At 43.7% G+C, this 18,604-nt stretch overlaps 1 protein-coding gene across 1 annotated transcript in view; it reads right to left on the bottom strand.

Annotated features, from left to right (window-relative positions):
* The window catches only part of zgc:171844 (uncharacterized protein LOC100151763 homolog), a 73,276-nt gene that overhangs the window by 11,117 nt on the left and 43,555 nt on the right, over positions 1-18,604 (bottom strand). Inside the window, exon 5 of the mRNA XM_060844574.1 lies at positions 18,098-18,171. Within this exon, the coding sequence (XP_060700557.1) occupies positions 18,098-18,171 (74 nt within the window). The remainder of the gene's footprint in view (positions 1-18,097; positions 18,172-18,604) is intronic.

The raw sequence follows: 18,604 nt of genomic DNA, 5'->3' as shown, positions 1-18,604 counted from the left end.
ATGAACAAGGGTGTAATGTTTGCAATTGTCCACTCATCTGACATACCCTTGAATCCAGGGAAGATTTAAAATTAAATGCCAGTCCCTCTGCAATTTCCTTCAGTATCCTGGGACATATCTGATCGAGGGTAGTGCCTTATCCAAATTAAACACTGACAGCTTATTCAATACCTGCAACTGCTCTCCCCACCCTCCCACATCCCCCCTCCCCACACCTTCACCCCCACCACCCACCTTACCAACTTTAAACCCTTCTAGTGACTGAGTTTCCTCCTCTGCCATGACAGACTGGACAACAGCTGACTCATGGGTAAACACAGACGCAAAATATTCATTTAACACCTCAGTCATGCCTCTTGCCTGTGCTGTAAATGCTCTTTTTGGAGTCCCACCGTTCCTTTTGCCACCTTTTTACTATCGGTGTACTTGGACAAAATGTTGGTATTTCCCTTTATGTTAGCTGTCAGTCTTTTTCATAATTCTTCTTTACTTTCACAGTGAGAATGCCAGAGAAAATGAGAAAATTCATCCCAATATCCCTTAATTAAATACAACACTGAACTAGAATCAGAAATAGCACTCTCATATTCATCTGTCTGCCACTGAAGGAACTAGTAGCTGTGATCTGGGAATTACAACACAAAACTAAAGCTGGGCAAGCTGTTGAAATAAACTTGCTCATATTTTAGATCTAAATTTAGACTAGTATTCCTCAGCAAAAACGATTATATATTGATTATTTACACTTGACCCAGTTGAACAAATTGAGCCATACATCACACTCTCTAAAACACAGAGGTGTCACCGAGCATCATTGAGCATTGTTTAACATCACCACCAAAAGGTTAGCTTCAAACTAAAACCAATCAGAAATACAACTTCAGCAATTACTGACAGTAAATATTAATGGACAAACATTTTGTGGGTTTATTTAACATTGCTGCAGATCTGAGTTCCAGATTGAAAATCCACAAGTCAACAGTGAGTTCCAAATAATGGCAAGAAAATTATCACCAGATCAGGTTCAACAATTGGAAGGAATTTACACCTGCCTTGGAATACTTTGAGCAGCCATCACAAAAAATATTGCAAATAAAGCCTTGAAAAACTCCTCTAGCACACAGAGACTCTCTCATTAAATCTACCTACCAACATAACCACATTTCTTCCCACTGTTAACAGACTCCTTAGAATTGACCTCTACAGTCTATCCTATGGTCATTTCTCTCTCTCTCTCTCTCTCTCTCTCTCTCTCTCTCTCTCTCACACACACATCTTGAATGATGCCACATATGTGAACATAGAACAGTACAGCAAAGGAATAGGCCCTTCAGCCCTTCAGCTCCCCATGATGCCATTCTAAACTCATCCCATCTGCCTGCACATGGTTCAGATCATTCTATTCCCTGCCTGTTCATTTGTCTGTCTAAAAGCCTCTTAAGCATTATTATTGCATCTGCTTCCACCACCTCCCTTGGCAGCACATTCCAGGCATCTACCACTCTCTGTGTAAAATATTTTTTTTCTCACATCTCCATTAACCATATCCTCTCTCATCTTAAACCTATGCCCTCTTGTATTTGATATTTCAGCCCTGGGAAAAAGGCTCAGACTATCCACCCTATCATTATTTTATATACTTCTATCAGGTTAGCCCTCAGTCAATGTTTGCAATTGTCCACTCCTCTGATACATCTTTGAATCCAGGGAAGATTTAAAGTTAATTATCATTGCCTCTGCAATTTCCATTCTTATTTATTAGATTAGATTCCCTACAGTGTAGAAACAGGCCCTTCGGCCCAACAAGTCCACACCGACCCTCCGGAGAGCAATCCACCCAGACCTATACCCCTACATTTACCCCTGACTAATGTACCTAACACTATGGGCAATCTAGCATGGCCAATTCACCTAACCTGCACATCTTTGGACTGTGGGAGGAAACCAGAGCACCCAGAGGAAACCCACGCAGACACGGGGAGAATGTGCAAGCTCCACACAGAAGTCGCCCAAGGCTGGAATCGAACTTGGGTCTCTGGCGCTGTGAGGCATCAGTGCTAACCACTGAGCCACCGTGCCACCTACGTATCCAAAATCTCCTCCTCTTTACCACTTAAAACCCTTCCAGTGACTGAGTTTTCTCCTCTGAGACCCCAGGCTGGGCAACATCTGCCTCATGAGTAAACAGAGGTACAAAGTATTAATTTAATGCTATGTAAATGCCCTTTTTCATCCATAATCAGCCCTACATCTCCTTTCACCATCCTTTTACTATTGCTGTACTTTTAACAGAATCTTTAGAACTGACTTCCACAATCAATCCTTACATCCTTCTTCTCTCTCACACCCATTAATGGTGCCATATAAATGAAAATTGTTGTCCAGTTTTAACTGATACAATGAGGGTTAAAAATTATTTTAACAAAGGGAAGTCCGTGACCCATACCCTTAATTGCTTCAAAAAACCAATTGTCACATTTGGGAAATTGATTATTTAAATAAATTTCACACATTCTGCATAACAGTATGCTTTATAACATTTTAAGACAAAGTTAAAAATTTAAAAAGGAAAACTGAAGCAGTTGGCTAATGTTAAAAATTACACTGTTTTGAAAGTGCAATGTTGATCTGCTTGGATTTCAAAATGCCAAGAGGACATTTGATTGTTCCAAATTCAAGCAGCTTTTCTCAGTTGGGTGCAATCTCAATAATCAACTCCACTTCCTCCTCAGAAACAAGATTATGCACAATAATCAGCTGGGGCATCAAGGGGGAATTGAATTCCGTTCCATTCTCATCCTTATCTCCATCTATCTTAATTCATCTAAACACAGCTGCTACAGCCTCTCGACTTGTCGGCTCAGGAACAGTAGGCTTGGCAGCATAATTCTTCCAAATCTCCAAAGGTCGCAAACACAATTTGTGGGACTTCAACGAAAGAATTGGCTTTACCTGCGGATTTTGTAACATTTCTGCAGTGTGAATGGCTTCACAGGATTCTAAGTAGTATGTAGTGTATGCATGGCATCCAGTCAGATAACCTTTCAGGCAATGTAAATGAACTTTTTTTGTTCTGTGTTCTGGGAGTGTGTTGCATTTTGGTTTCTCTGTTGTAAGGAGGATATACAAAGTTGTCAGATTCCATAGGATATTATCAGGTATACAGTTAGAAATACAAATAGAGAAGAATTAACTGAAGTAGTGTCTAATGGTCTGTGCATCGCTCTTCCTCGTGTATATACATCTCCTCAACTCCAGCTTACTCACTGCAGGTACAGAAATACCAAACTTTCTATACTTTTACTTCTTTGCAACATTGGTCTTCAATGTTATAGAATGTAGAAGGGAAAGAATGAATAATTTGAATCCTCTTGTGGAATCCAATTAACTGATTATTTTGACTCATTAATGTACTGATGCAGAAGTAAAGTTTCAGAACTCTTTATTCTTCACTCCACTGGTGTTGCCTGACCCTGCGGAGTGCTTGCAGAATTTTCTGTTTTTATGTTGGCAGACTAAACTGACTGAATAGGTTTGCAAAGCCATCTGTGTGAGACAATCGCAGCCAGGAAAATTAAATGACTCGCACACTTTCACATATTGAAAACTGTTTATTTTTGTTGGTTTTGTCAACTTTGTGAGCTTGGTACTGCAGAATTAATGGCAATTCAGTTGTGTGTTTTCATTCATCTATTCGGAATATTATTCATTGATGGGTTTACAAGAACTGTGAATTTAATAATTCAAAATTCATTGTCTGGGGGAAGAGCAGCAAGTATTGAGCAGATTGCATTTTAAAATCTTGAAACTCTAAAGGAGAGATCAGTAATTTAAAGCGTGGATACAATTGATGATATAAATACTGCTTGAACATTTCTCTCCTCCAGCTGCATGAATAGAATGCCATCTTGAAACAAATTCCACTTTTCAAGGCCTTACATTTTTCCCAGTTCTTCTGGAAGGATTGATCAGACAGATCAAACACAAATAAAATTCCTTAATCCCAAACAGTTAATTATCCTGTTTTACCAGCAAGTGTGTGAATTAAGATATTTTACACTGTGTCACTTCTGCCAAATCTTCAGTTGCTGGGTCCCACTCAGTTGCTGGCACTAACTAGTACACTCCTTCAGTTTTATGAATCTGGCAAGAAAACAGGCCAATTGTTTTCTGCTCACTGGGTAGGGCATTGATTTCAGGCAAAATCAGGAATCTTTTCCCAAAGCTCATCCATCATTTACAAGGCACAAGCCAGGATTGCGATGGAATACACCACACCTATCCATTAGTGTGGCGCCAAACAACATTCAACAAGCTCAACACCATGCACAAAGCAGCACACTTGACTGGTACCACATCCAACAACATTCATTATCTACACCACCAATGCAACAGACCTTTTGGATGGATCATTGAAAAGATCCACTACAGCAACTTACCAAGGGTTCTTCATTGCTACCTCTAAACCTGTGCATCTACCTCCCCCCACCCCCCCCCCCCGGAGAGTGATAAGGGCACCAGACAGATGGGAGTGTCAAAATGTTCTCCTGTTAGTTTAGAAAAAAGGTGGTTCTTTTAATTGCAGGAGGCAGAGATTCATTGTGGGAGAGGGAGTGATTGACAACAGTTCCAACAGGAAATGGAGGGACAGGACCCTGACTTTAGAAGGCAGCTTGAGCCTTACAAGGATGGCCTGATGGAAAACTGGGTTTCTTCTTAGGAATAAATCCTCAAGGCTAATGGGATGATATCTTTTATTTTGAGAGAGACTTCATGTTTCAGTTATACAAAGCATTGGTGAGACCACATCTGGAATGCTATGCGCAGTTTTGGTCTTTTAACTTAGTAAAGACTGTAAATCCACTGGAGGCAGTTAAGATGAAGTTTACTAAATTGTTACCTGGAATGAGTGGGTTGTCTTATGAGGATAGGTTGGATAGGCTGGGCTACTTTCCACAGGAATTTAGATGCATAAGAGGGTGACTTGATTGAAGTTAAAGAATGTCTCCTCTTGCTGATCAGTCCAGAACAAGGAGAAATTGTTTAAAAGTTATGGCTCACACTTTTTGGATAGAAATGAGGAGAATTGTCTTTCTCGTTGAGTTGTGCCACTTTGGAATTCTGCCTCAGAAGGTGGTGGAGATGAAGCCATTAAATATCTTTAATGCAGATGTAGACAGATTGTCATTAGGCCAGGGAATCAAAGGACATCTTTGGGAACGTGAAATCCAAAACACAAACAGATCAGGCATGATTTTATTGAATGGTGAACCAAGCGCAAGGGGTAAAATGGTCTTCTTCTGCTCCTATTCTATGTAAGTACATTCATCTGGGTTCCCTACATTGAACGCATTGTGTGCTGATCCAGCACACAGAAAGCACAGCATATTTTCAGATATTCATTGTGTACTACCTGAGCATTTAAGGATTGGAATCACGTTCAGTTCAGAAATCCATATGAATCCTCATAGATGACCTCCAATTCTGTGTGAGTACCTCTGATTGCTCAAGATGACAGCTATGCTATCAAACTCCAGTGACCAACAATTTGGTTGTCCATCGAAAAAGACAAAGAAATATTTTTGTAGATCTAATCTTAATCCCAGACAGAACCACTAAATCACTGAAGAATGGTTTAGATGAGCAGAGCATTTAATATAAGGGAACTGTAGTTGCTGGTAAGAGGATCAGTAATACAAACAGTTACTCTGCATGGAAATTCATTCTATTCTGGCATTGGAGTACTGTCTTTCTCTAATGACTACAAAATGTGTATAGCAGTTTTTGATTAGTGATGTGCTTGTCATGGTGTGAAATAGCAGGTTTCAAATCCCCTAACAAAACAAATCAAGCTGAAAGGTGCTCTTAAAACATAGGAGAATGTCGGGACTGTAGATGCTGGAGACCAGAGTCGAAAAGTGTGGTGCTGGAAAAGCACAACAGGTGGGGCAGCATCCAGGGAGCAGGAGAGTCGATGTTTCGGGTATAAGCCCTTCATCAGGAATGTGAGGGGGTGAAGGAGACTGAGAGATAAGTATGATGGTGGGAGGAAGGTAGTTGGAAAGGCAATAATTAGATGCAGGTGGGGGGTAGATAGTGATAGGTCAGAGAGCAGGGGGTGCAGATAGGTATGAAGGAAGATGGAAAGGTAGGACAGTTCAAGAGGGCGATGCTGAGTTGAGGGGTTAGATCTGGGATGAGGTGGGGGGAAGGGAGATTAGGAAGTCGATGTTGATGCAGTATGGTTGAAGGGTCCCAAGGCGGAAAACGAGGCATTCTTCCTCCAGTCATCAGGTGTCTTTGAATTAGCAGTGGATGAGACCCAGGACTTTTACATGGCCTTGGCAGAATGGGAGGGGGTGGCCACATGGTGGTGCAGTTGTTTAGTGCATTTGTTCCAGAGATGTTCCCTGAAATGTTCCGTGGGTTGGCGTCCTGTATCTCCAATGTAGAGATGACCACATTGAGAGCAATAGACACAGTAGATGACGTGTTTGGATGTACAAGGCTTTGGGGCCTTGGACAGATGTGAGGGGGGACTTGTGCGCACAAGGTTTACACCTCTCGTGGTGGCAAGGGAAGGTAGAGGATGTGGAAGGTGCATTGTGGACCTAACGAGGGAGTCATAGAACGCAGATAGGAATGGGGAGGGAAATATGTCTCTGGTGGTGGGGTTTGATTGGAGGTGTGGAAATGGTGGAGAATAATGCACCATATTTGGAGAATAGTGGGGTGGAAGGTAGAAGGGGGTTCTATCCTTGTTGTGGTTGGAGGGGTGGGATTCAAGGGCCAAGGTGTGAGACATGGAGGAGATGTACTGGAGGGCATTGTTGATCATGGGAGGGAAAATTGTGGTCCTTGAATTAGGAGGTAATCTGGGATGTCCTTGGGTCCTGGGAGCAGATATAGCAGAGGCAGAGGAATTGGGAATAAGGGATGATGTTTTTAGAGGAAGGAGGTGTGGGAAAAGATGTAGTAGATGTAGCTGTGGGAGTCGGTAGGTTTGAAGTAGATGTCTGTGTTGAGTCGGATGACAGAGGTGGTTTCAGAGTGGTTAAGGAAGGGGAGGAGGTGTCCAAGATGGTCCAGGTAAACTTAAGGTCAGGGTGGAAGGTTTTAGCGAAGTTGATGAACTGTTCAATCTCCTCATAGGAGCACGAGGTGGCTTTGATACAGTCATCAATGCAGCGGAGGAAAAGGTGGGGAATGGTGCCAGTATAGCGGCGGAAGAAGGATTGCTCCATGTATCCTACAAAGAAGCACGCATAGCGGCTGCCCATGTGGGTCTCCATGGAGGGGTGCTGTTTCGGCCAGCAGGAAGGGAAGAAACAGAGGGCTTGGAGGCCTTCGTCATGGCATATGGACATGTATAGGGCCTGGATGTCCACGGTGAAGATGAGGCATTGGGGCTGGGGAAATGAAAGTCATGGAGGAAGTGGAGGCCGTGGGTGGTGTCCTGAATGTATGCGGGAATTCCTGGATCAAGGAGGACAGGACGATGTCGAGATTTGAGGATAAATGTTCAACGGGCAAGAACAGGTGGAGACGATGGGTCAACCGGGGAGTCAGATTTGTGGATTTTGGATTAGAGGCAGGACTGGGCACTGTGGGATTCCGGGAATGAGTTTGGAGGCTGTGGATAGGACACCCCCTGAGGTGATGAGGTTATGGATGGTCTGTGAGATGATGGTTTAGTGATGGGAGGTGAGGTAGTAGTCAAGGAGGCAGTAGGACAAGGTACCTGTGAGTTGGCGCCTGGCTTCAGTGGTGTAGAGGTTGGTGAACCAACTACAGCAGCCCCCACAAACCTTCTCCTTCGAATCCTCCCACTTCCTTCAGACCAAAGGGATAGCCATGGGCACCCGTGTGGACCCCAACTATGCCTGTCTCTCCACAGGATACGTGGAACAGTCCATCTTCCACAGTTACACTGGCACCATCCCCCACCTTTTCCTCCATTGCATTGATGACAGTATCTGTGCCACATCATGCTCCCACAGAGTTGAACAGTTCATCAACTTCACAAACACCTTCCATCCTGACCTGAGGTTCACATGAACCATCTCAGACACCTCCCCACCTCCCCCCACCCTTCCTACACCTCGCCATTTCCAACTCCATCGACTGTCTCAACAGGGACATCTATTTCAGGGACTCCCAATTCCTCCGCCTCTGCCGTATCTGCTCCAAAGAGGAGCAATTCCACTCCAGGACATACCAGATGGCCTCCTATTTCAAAGATTACAATTTCCCCTCCCATGTGATCAACAATGCGCTCCATCGCATCTCCTCCACTTATCACACCTCTGCCCTTGAACCCCATCCCTCCAACCACAACTAGGATTGACCCTTACCTTCCACCCCACTAATCTCCAGATAGAGTGTATTATCCTCCACCATTTCCGCCATCTACCATCAGACCCCACTACCAGAGATATATTTCCCTCCCCACCACTATCTGTGATCCGCAGAGACCATTCCCTCCACGACTCCCTCATTAGGTCCACGCCCAACACCAATCCACCTTCCTGGCAGCTTCCCTTACGGCTGCAAAAGGGGTAAAACCTGCACCCACACTTTGCCTTCACCTCCGTCCAAGATCCCAAGGGATCCTTTCACATCCGGCAGAGATTTTCCTGCACCTCCAAACACCTCATTTATTGTGTCCATTGCTCTTGATGTGGTCTACTCTATGTTGGGAGATGGCACGCCAACTTGTGGAGTGTTTCAGGGAATATCTCAGGGACACACACACCAAACAACCCCACCGTTCTGTGGCCAACCACTTCAATTCCCCCTCCCACTCCACCAAGGACATGCAAGTCCTGGGCCTCCTCCACCGCCAAATCCAAGCCACCCAACACCTGGAGGAAGAATGCCTCATCTTCCACCTTGGTACCCTCCAACTACGCTGCATCAACATTGACTTCACTAGTTTCCTAAACTTCCCTCCCACCACCTCATCCCAGATCCAACCCTCCAACTTGGCACCACCCTCTTGAACTGTCCTACCTGTCCATCTTCTTTCCCACCTATCCGTTCCACCCTCCTGTCCCACCTATCACTATCACCCCCACCTGCATCTACCTATTGCCTTGCCAGCTACCTTCACCCCACCCCCACCTACTTATCTCTCAGCCCCCTTCCCCACCCCCCCCCACCACATTCATGGTGAAGGGCTTATGCCTGAAAACGTCAACTCTCATGCTCATCGGATGCTGCCTGACCTGCTGTGTTTTTCCAGTGCCACACCTCTCAAAACATACCCTATTTACAGCATGTACATGGACTCATTTTGTCATCAATTTACATTAAAGATTGGAACTGAGTGGATATGGGAGAGCCACTTGGCTTGGTTTAAGTGGTCCTCTCCAAAGTTGGAAGTGTCATGCAGCAGACATTCCATTCATCAAAATTCCACTGAAATGGCATAAATCAGAGGCAAGAATATAGTATTGACTCACTCTTTGTTCATCTCCTACATTTAAACATCCATAAGCAACAAAACTCTGCCTAATCTCAACTCATACCAAATGCCAATCCCTACCACCATTTGCTGACCTTCAATGGCTCCCTATCAAGCAATATTTTGTTTAAAAAATTCTCATCCTTGTTTTCAAGTCCCCGCAAAGCCTTACCCCTTCCTATCTCTGTAATCTCCTTGAGTCCTGCTATCCTCCAAGACTTCTTGCACTTCTCCAATTCTAGTTTCTTGTGTATCCTCAATTTTAACCGCTCCCCCATTGGTGGTGGTCTCTTCAGTTGCATTGGCTCCAAGCTCTGGAGTTCCCTCCGTGAACCTCTCCATCTTACTACTTCACTCTCCTCCTTTAAGACACTCCTACTTGCTGTTTAACCAGGATTTTGGTCACGTGACTTAATGTCTCTTTATATGGTTGAGTATCATAATAGGTTTTGTAGTGTTCCTGTGAAGCAACATGTGATGTTTCATTAGAACAAAGAGCAAAGTATAAGGCAGCACTGGAGCAGGTCCTTCAGCCCTCCAAGCCTATGCCAACACACGTTGCCCTTCCATGCTAAAACTGTCTTCACTTACAGGATCCATATCCCTCTATTCCCTTCCTATTCATGTATTTGTCCAGGTGCTTCTTGAATGCTGTTATTTGTCCACTTCCACCACCTCCTCTGGCAATGCATTCTGGGCACTCCCCACCCTTTGTGTGAAAGACTTATCTTGCACATCTCTTTTAAACTTTCTCCTCTGCACCTTGAACCTGGGTCCTCTAATAATTGACCCTTCTACCCTGGGAAAAAGTTCATGCTTTCAATAGATTAAAGGTATAATATTATGTTAGGAAGACTTTTCATATTTATATTTTCTTGGAGAACTTACGTTTTGAAGCATTGCAAAGAAAATATTTATCTCAAGTTTTGTGAAAACATATACATCTTCTTTAGAAAAAAACATTAAAAGGCCTTTATGCACATTGAGATTTACTAACAAGGTTTCCTGGGAAATCACATGTTTACCGATAACTGCTTGTTCTGCTGTAGACCCTGTTGGACCTGCCTGAATAGTGACTTGATGGAGGATATCTTGGTATCTGGAATTAGTTGCAGAACAAGAAACCTGGGAGGAAAGATTACCCAGCTGATCTCTTCTATTTCTCAAAAGAACCCTCTTGCCAAGTTCAGGGGAAAACCTATAGCTTCCCCTGAAAGACCTTAGATTTAAGATTAGATTATATTCCCTATGGTGTGGAAACAGGCCCTTCGGCCCAACAAGTCCACACCGACCCTCTGAAGAGTAACCCACCCAGACTCAGTTCCTTCTGACTAATGCACCTAACACTACGAGCAATTTAGCATGGCCAATTCACCTGACCAGCACATCTTTGGATTGTGGGAGGAAACCAGAGCACATGGAGGAAACCCATGCAGACAGGGGGAGAATGTGCAAACTCCATACAGACAGTCACCTGAGGTGGGAATCGAACCCAGGTCCTTGGCACTGTGAGGCAGCAGTGCTAACCACTGAGCCACTATGCTCTTACTATTGCATTTCCTGAGCAAGCTGTGTCTCTCAAGACTCCTTCGGACAACGTGCATAATTAGTGACTTGACTATGCATGCCAAAACCCTAATCACCAGAGAGTGAATCTCTGGAGAGAGAATTTTTTCTCCGTACCAGAAATACGTGGGTGCTTTGGATTACTTAACGGAATAAATACTTTCATTTCCATTTTACTGACTGTATGTTAACCACTCATTCAGTAAGTTTTACTAAGTTTATTTTGATAATAAAACAACAATTTTGTGTTTATTAAGAAAATGAATTGATAAATCTTTTTATTTAAAACATGAAATTTTTAAGGCATTTATTGGCTGTGTCTGTAACCCAGAGATATATTTTTATTTTTGTAGTGATTATAATAAGGTCAGCCAGCTGGACTTCATACAATATGAGTTCCCTGATTGGGGTTGTTAATCTGGGAGCCCTGGTTGACATAAGAATAAGAATGTCAAACATCCTGTTCTCCCTGAGAGCTGGCTCTGAGGGAGCTGGATCAGTGTCAAGGGCTCTCCACATGTAGATAAAGGGTGACTTGGTGACAGGGTATTGGCCTCTGTGCAGTTATTTCAATTTTATGTTGTTATCTGTGGAGTCATGAAACGAGAACAATAGGGCACTCTTCCAGCCTTGATTGCAGCAATAAGTATGCCTTTGTTTGTTTTATTTATATAGCATATGCAACATAACATAGATAATAGTGAAATAATCCACTTTGGCAAGACAAACAAAATGGCAGAGTGTTAGATGGTGATAGATTAGAAAATGTGGTTGTGTAAAGGTGCTCCTGTACATTACTCATTGGCAGCAAGCAGTGAGGAAGACAAATCATGTGTAGGTCTTCATTACTATGATTTGGAGATGCTGGTGTTGGACTGGGGAGTACAAAGTTAAAAATCACACAACACCAGGTTATAGTCCAACAGGTTTAATTGGAAGCACATTTGCTTTCGGAGCGTTGCTCCGAAAGTTAGTGTGCTTCCAATTAAACCTGTTGGACTATAACCTGGTGTTGTGTGATTTTTAACTTCATTACTCTGGGACTTCAGCATAGGAGCAAGGATATCTTGCTACAATTTCACAGGACCTTGGTGGAATGGTGTGCAATTTTGATCTCCTTACCTAGGAAGGGATGTTTGAGCTAATTAGAGATTGTGTCAACTAAACCTGTGCTCACTAGAGTTTAAAAGCATGAACAGGGATCTCATTGCAATGTATAACCTTCTGTGCTCTGATGGCAGCCGATAGAATTGATAATATTTTAGTCTCTAATTTTGAAACCGGTACTATCTTTTCTAGGTTCAGTAGCAAAATCACATGATCATCTGAATTTGAGCACAGATATGGTTCAGTAATCACAGTTAATAGCAGTCAGTCATTCTGTCTGGTTTTATTCCAAACACTTCTCCATGAGTCACTTCAATCTGAAGTCAGGTGCACTGACTCAGATTTCTTCTCCAGTTACACAATAGGATCACTGCAAAAGCCTGGCTTTATATCAGGCAGCTACACTGCAATCAAAATTACAACCACTCCTGTGCAACAGGAATTATGTACTAAAAGGGCTAGATTTAAGTTATTGCTGACAAACATGGCCATTCTGAGGGCAGGCCGTGTTTGTCAAACAGGATCTGCACTGCAACATTAGGCAGCATCCGAGAAGCAGGAAAATTGACGCTTCGGGCACAAGCCCTTCATCAGGAATGAGGCTTGTGGGCTGAGGGTTGGGGGCCTGAGAAGTCAATGGGAGGGAGGGTGGGACTAGGGGGGGAATGTAGCTGGGAATGCAAAAAGTAGATGAAGGTGAGGGAGAAGGTGGTAGGTCAGAGTGGAGGGTGGAGCAGATAGATGGGAAAGGTGATGGACTGGTCGGGAGGGCTGTGCTGAGTTGGAGACTTGGGATTGGGAATAATGTGGTGGAAGGGGAAGTGAGGTAACTTTTGAAATCCACATTGATTTGGTGTGGTTGCAGGGTCCCAAGGCGGAATATGAGGCGTTCTTCCTCCAGGCGGTCGGGTGGTTAGGGTTTGGCTATGGAGGAGGCCCAGGGCCTGTGTGCCCTGTGTGGGAGGGGGAGTTGAAGTGTTCAGCCATGGGGCGGTGGGGTTGGGGCGGTGCGAGTATCCCAGAGATGTTCTCTGAAATGATCTGCAGGTAGGCAACCTGTCTCCTCAATGTAGAGGAGACCACATCGGATGAAACAAATACAGTAGATGACATTGTTGGAGGTACAGGTAATTTTCTGTTGGATGTGGAAGGATCCTTTGGGGCCTTCGATGGAGGTAAGGGGAGTGGTGTGGGCACAGGTTTTGCACTTGCAGCAGTGGCAGGGAATGGTGCAGGAAGTGGGGTGTGGTCTGGTGGACCTGACGAGGGAGTCGAAGAGGGAATAGTCTCTCTAGAATGCTGATAAGGGTGGGAAGGGAAATAGATCACTCATAGTGGGGTCTGTTTGTAGGTGGCGGAAGTGGTAGAGGATGATGCGATGTATGTGGAGGTTGGTGGGGTGGAAGGTGAGGACTGGGGGGTTATGTCCTTGTTGCATTGGGAGGGATAGGGTTCAAGGGTGGTGATGCGGGAGGTGGAGAAGATGCGCTGGATGGCATCATCAACCACGTGAGAAGGGAAATTGTGATCTTGGAAGAGGAGGTCACCTGGGGTTTTCTAAGGTGGAATTGGTCATCCTAGGAACAGATGCAGTGGAGGTGGAGGAATTGGGAAGCCTCCAAACTCATTGTCTGTGAACCCAACACCACCCGTTTCTACCTTCTACCAAAGATTCACAAGCCTGACTTCCCTGGTCGGTCCAGTGTCTCAACTCTGCTTACCTTGACACCGTCCTGTCTCCCTTAGTCCAGGAACTCCCCAACTACGTTCAAGACACCACCCAAAGTAATTTGAAGTTTGGCAAGGAAGACCTGGGAAAAACAGCTGTAACAAAAACCTGAACAAAGATATTAGTGAGAAAAGGTGAATTAGGAGGAGGTGTTGCAGTGTTATGTAGATGTCGGTAAGCAGTCTTTGTCATAAATATAATGTGGAGTTTGAAGCTCACTTGAACTAGATACCAAGGTTTTTCAGGTTTGTTCAGCATGCATAAGTAATTAGGAAGAGGAGGCCATCTGTGATTTTCTAAGGTAGAATTGGTCATCCTCCAGGATTTTTGTTTCCCCGCTCCCCAATGCCGCATCTTCACTGTGGACATCCAGCCCTTGTAGACATCCATCCACCACACGAAGGCCTCCAAGCCCTCCATTTCTTCCTCTCACACTGTCCCAACCAGTGCCCTTCCACCGACACCCTTATTCGCCTGGCTGAACTGATCCTCATCCTTAACAATTTCTCCTTGCAATCTTCTCACTTCCTCCAAATCAAAGGGGTGGCCATGGCACCCACGTGGGACCCAGCTATGCCCACCTCTTTGTCAGGTATGTGGAACAGTCTATCTTCTGCAGTTACACCGGCACCATCGCCCACCTGTTCCTCCACTACATCGATGACTGTATCGGCGCTGCCTCGTACTCCCACGATGAGGTTGAACAGTTCATCAACTTCACCAACACCCCCACCTCAAATTCACCTGGACCATCTCAGACACCTGCTCCCCTTCCTGGACCTCTCCATCTCCATCTCCAGCAACTGACTAACCACAGACATCTACTACAAGCCCACCAATTCCCACAGCTACCTACACCTCCTCCCACTCTACCTCCTGTAAAAATGCCATCCCTTATTCCCAATTCCTCCACTTCATCCGCATCTATTCCCAGGATGACCAATTTTACCTTAGAAAATCACAGATGGCCTCCTACTTCCAAGATCGCAATTTCCCTTCCCACATGGCTGACGATGCTGTCCAGCACATTTCCTTCCCTTACCGCATCTCTGCCCTTGAACCCCACCCCTCCCAACGTAACAAGGATAGAATCCCCCGGTCCCCACCTTCCAGCCACCAACCTCCGCATACATGCATCATCCTCCGCCACTTCCTCCACAAACAGACCCACCACGAGAGATATATATCCCTCCCCACCCCATTCCCTCCGCAACTCCCTTGTCAGGTCCACATCCCCCACCAGCCCACACCCTACGCCCGGTACTGCAACATCCCTGGAGTAGTTGGCAGTTTGGAAGCTAGCACTGCATTTGGTAAGGTTCAGGAGTGGACAGGAGGAGCAACCAAGGAGAGGAGAAGCTTGCATAGCAGTGACCAACATTACTCAGGTGGAATTGAAGATATTATTGTCACCACACCACACAAAGGATTTTCACATTACTCTCGACGACCATCTTCAGTCATGTTCCTGAACAAAAGCAGACATTCTGCTAAAATGTCAGATTAGGGATTGGGATTTGGATTGGGATTGAGATCCTATCATGTCATGAGGTTGTAAACAGGAAGACATTCCAGCCAGTCAGATTGGCAATAGTTGCTTGTGATCAGGAACAGGCAGTCAGTCTTCTTTAGTGATTTTCAACATGCTTTATTCTCCACAGTATTGGCAATGGAAGTCTTTCTCAATATTTCCAATTTTTATTTAATCAACTCCACTTCTGGTTCAGTTTGTATTTTCAAGGTGTGTTTTTTCTCTGCTTTAATTCCATTAAGAAGCTGGAAAGAGTTTCACAGTTGGAAAGTGGAGTTAGGCTGTGATTGTATTGAATGGTGCAGCAGGCTCAGGGAGCTGAAAAGGCCTCCTCCTGCTCTTATTCTGCTTTTATAGAACATAGAACAATACAGCGCAGAACAGGCACTTTGATGTTGCACTGACCTGTGAACTATTCTCAGCTCGGCCCCCTACACGATCCCAAAATCATCCATGTGCTTATCTAAGGATTGTTTAAATCTCCCTAATGTGGCTGAGTTGACTACCTTAGCAGGTAGGGCATTCCACGCCCTTACCACTCTTCTATGTAAAGAACTTGCCTCTGACGTCTGTTTTAAATCTATCACCCCTCAATTTGTAGTTATGTCCTCTTGTACAAGTTGACATCATCATCCTAGGAAAAAGTCTTTCTCTGTCTACCCTCTCTAATCCTCTGATCATCCTGTATGTCTCCATCAAATCTCCCCTTAGCCTTCTTCTTTCCAATGAGAACAGACCCAAGTCTCTCAGCCTTTCAACATCAATGTTATCATTCCAACATCAACCAGCTAAGCTTCATAACTATCTTGAGATATCCATTATGTGGTACACTGGAAAGTCAAAGCCAATGATTTCAGCTGCTGTAACACATTATTACTTTTTCCCTATTCCTAGCTACTTATGCTGAACAAATCTGAAAAACCTTGGTATCTAGTTCAAGTGAGTTTCAAACTCCACATCACATTCATGACATGCTTACCTACAGCTACATAACACTGCAACACCTCCTCTTAGTTCACCTTTTCCCACTAATATCTTTGGTCAGGATTTTGTTACTGCTGTTTCTCCCAGGGTCTTCCTTGCCAACCACCAAGTTACTTTGGGAGATCTGCATATATCTGATTGGATGGCTGTAAGAGATCCCATGATGTTATGTGCAAAAAAAAGGGGAATTATCCCCAATCTCTTTAACATATATATCCCTCAGTTAACATTACAAATACAGATAATCCAGTCATTATCACATTGAATATTGTGAGAATTTGCTGGACACAAATTAGCTCCCACATTTCCCACATTACGGCAACGACTTCAGTTCAAAGTATGTCAATGGTCACTATGGCTATGTTTTTATATTCACTCATGGGATGAGAGCATCACTGGCTAGGCCAACATTTATTGCCCATCCCTAATTGTCCAGAGGGCAGTTAAGAGTCAACCACATTGCTGTAGGTCTGGAATCACATGTAGATCAAACCAGGCAAGGATGTTTGTTTCCTTCCCTATTGGACATGAGTAAACCAGATAGGTTTTTCCAATAATAGACAATAGTTTCATTGTCATCATTAGACATTTAATTCTGGATTTTTATTGAATTCAAATTCCACCATCTGCCATTACAGGATTCATACCTGGGAACCCAGAACATTACGTGGGTCTCTGGATTAGCAGTCCAGTGATAATACCACTAGGTCATCACCTCTCGATCCTAATGGATTGTTCATACAATCCTCGTCATAGTCTTTAAATATTTTCATGATTTACACTTCATGTTCTCTCTGAAACCTCTTTTAACTCTATATACCGAACTGTTTCCAACTCTGGCCCTTAATGTGTCACTGGCTCCCTTTATGCTATTGTTTGTGACAGGCATTTCCAGTCTGCTCAGCCCTATTCACTGGAATTCTTTCAATAATCCCCTCCATTGCTCCTTCAATTTTGACAACACTTCTCAAAGTCAAGGATATAATTTCTTGTGATGGCATGTGTTGGGAAGTTATTTCTGAAATGCTCAATTTTGCACCCATTTTTTGATATCAACTTGCACCTAAATTTCCTAAGAATCTCAATAGCAAATGGCAGAACATAATAATTACCACAAGCAAATTGCAACCAGCAAAACTCAGACCACATATTTTGTTCTTTAAGGATATAAGTTTCAGTTTAAAATTACTTTGCCATTCTTCATACACAGTATTACTAAAACATTTAGTTGTGGAAGCATTTCAATTTCTCATATGACTCATACAGATGCCATAAACCAGCTTTCACAGGAAGGGAAAAATACAGTGCAGGTCCCATTGAGAATATATGCAATTCATTAAAATATCAATTTAATGAAAAAGATATCACAACAAAACACCAGAACAATGAAATTGCTTCCTGTTGTGCCTAAAATTCTGGACAGAATTGTATAGTCTTGCAAATTTTTATATTTGCAGCAAGTTCACCAGTGCAGCTATTTAACGTGGGGTACAACTATTACAGTGAGCCAAGATGAATTCGGAAGCAGTGATCAATTAATATATATATTAGATGCAACAAACCGTTAAATGGTACAAAAGTACAAAGGTTCAATGGTGGGGTAGGAATCTGGAAAAACAGAGGAATTGGAGATGTTTAAAGAGCGCGTCTTTTGCCACAATGAGGTGAAATGTACAGCAGAGATGGATCAATGGCTTGATAATTAAAAACCTACCTGTTTTTTTGGAGCTGGCCTTTGATAATTTTGCCTGCAGGAAATCAGCCATTTCTTTGTCTTCCTCTCTCTCCCTGTGATAAAAGCAATAAAATTCAGTGGTCACCATTTATCAGATATCTGATAGCTGTTTTCTTTTATTCACTTGTAGGATGTGGGTGTCAATGGCTGGCCAGCATTTATTTCCCATCCTTACTTGCCATTGAGAAGGTGGTGGTGAGCTGCCTTCTTGAACTGCTGCAGTTCACTTGCTGTGGGTTGACCCACAGTGCTACTAAGGAGGGAGTTCCAGGATTTTGACCCAATAACAGTAAGGAACGGCGAAATATTTCCAACTGATGATTGTGCGTGGCTTGAAGGCGAACCTGAAGATGGTGATGTTCCTATATATCTGCTGCCGTTGTCCCTCTAGTTGGAATCAGTCATGGTTTGGGAAGTACAGCCTTAGGAGTACTTGGAGAATTTATGCAGTGTGTTTTGTAGAAGTTACACACTGCTGCTCCTGAG

Source organism: Hemiscyllium ocellatum, chromosome 25, assembly GCF_020745735.1.
Source record: "Hemiscyllium ocellatum isolate sHemOce1 chromosome 25, sHemOce1.pat.X.cur, whole genome shotgun sequence".
Classification (NCBI taxonomy): Eukaryota; Metazoa; Chordata; class Chondrichthyes; order Orectolobiformes; family Hemiscylliidae; genus Hemiscyllium; species Hemiscyllium ocellatum.
Note: the sequence above shows the minus strand (reverse complement) of the source record. Positions and strands in the feature narration are given on the sequence as shown.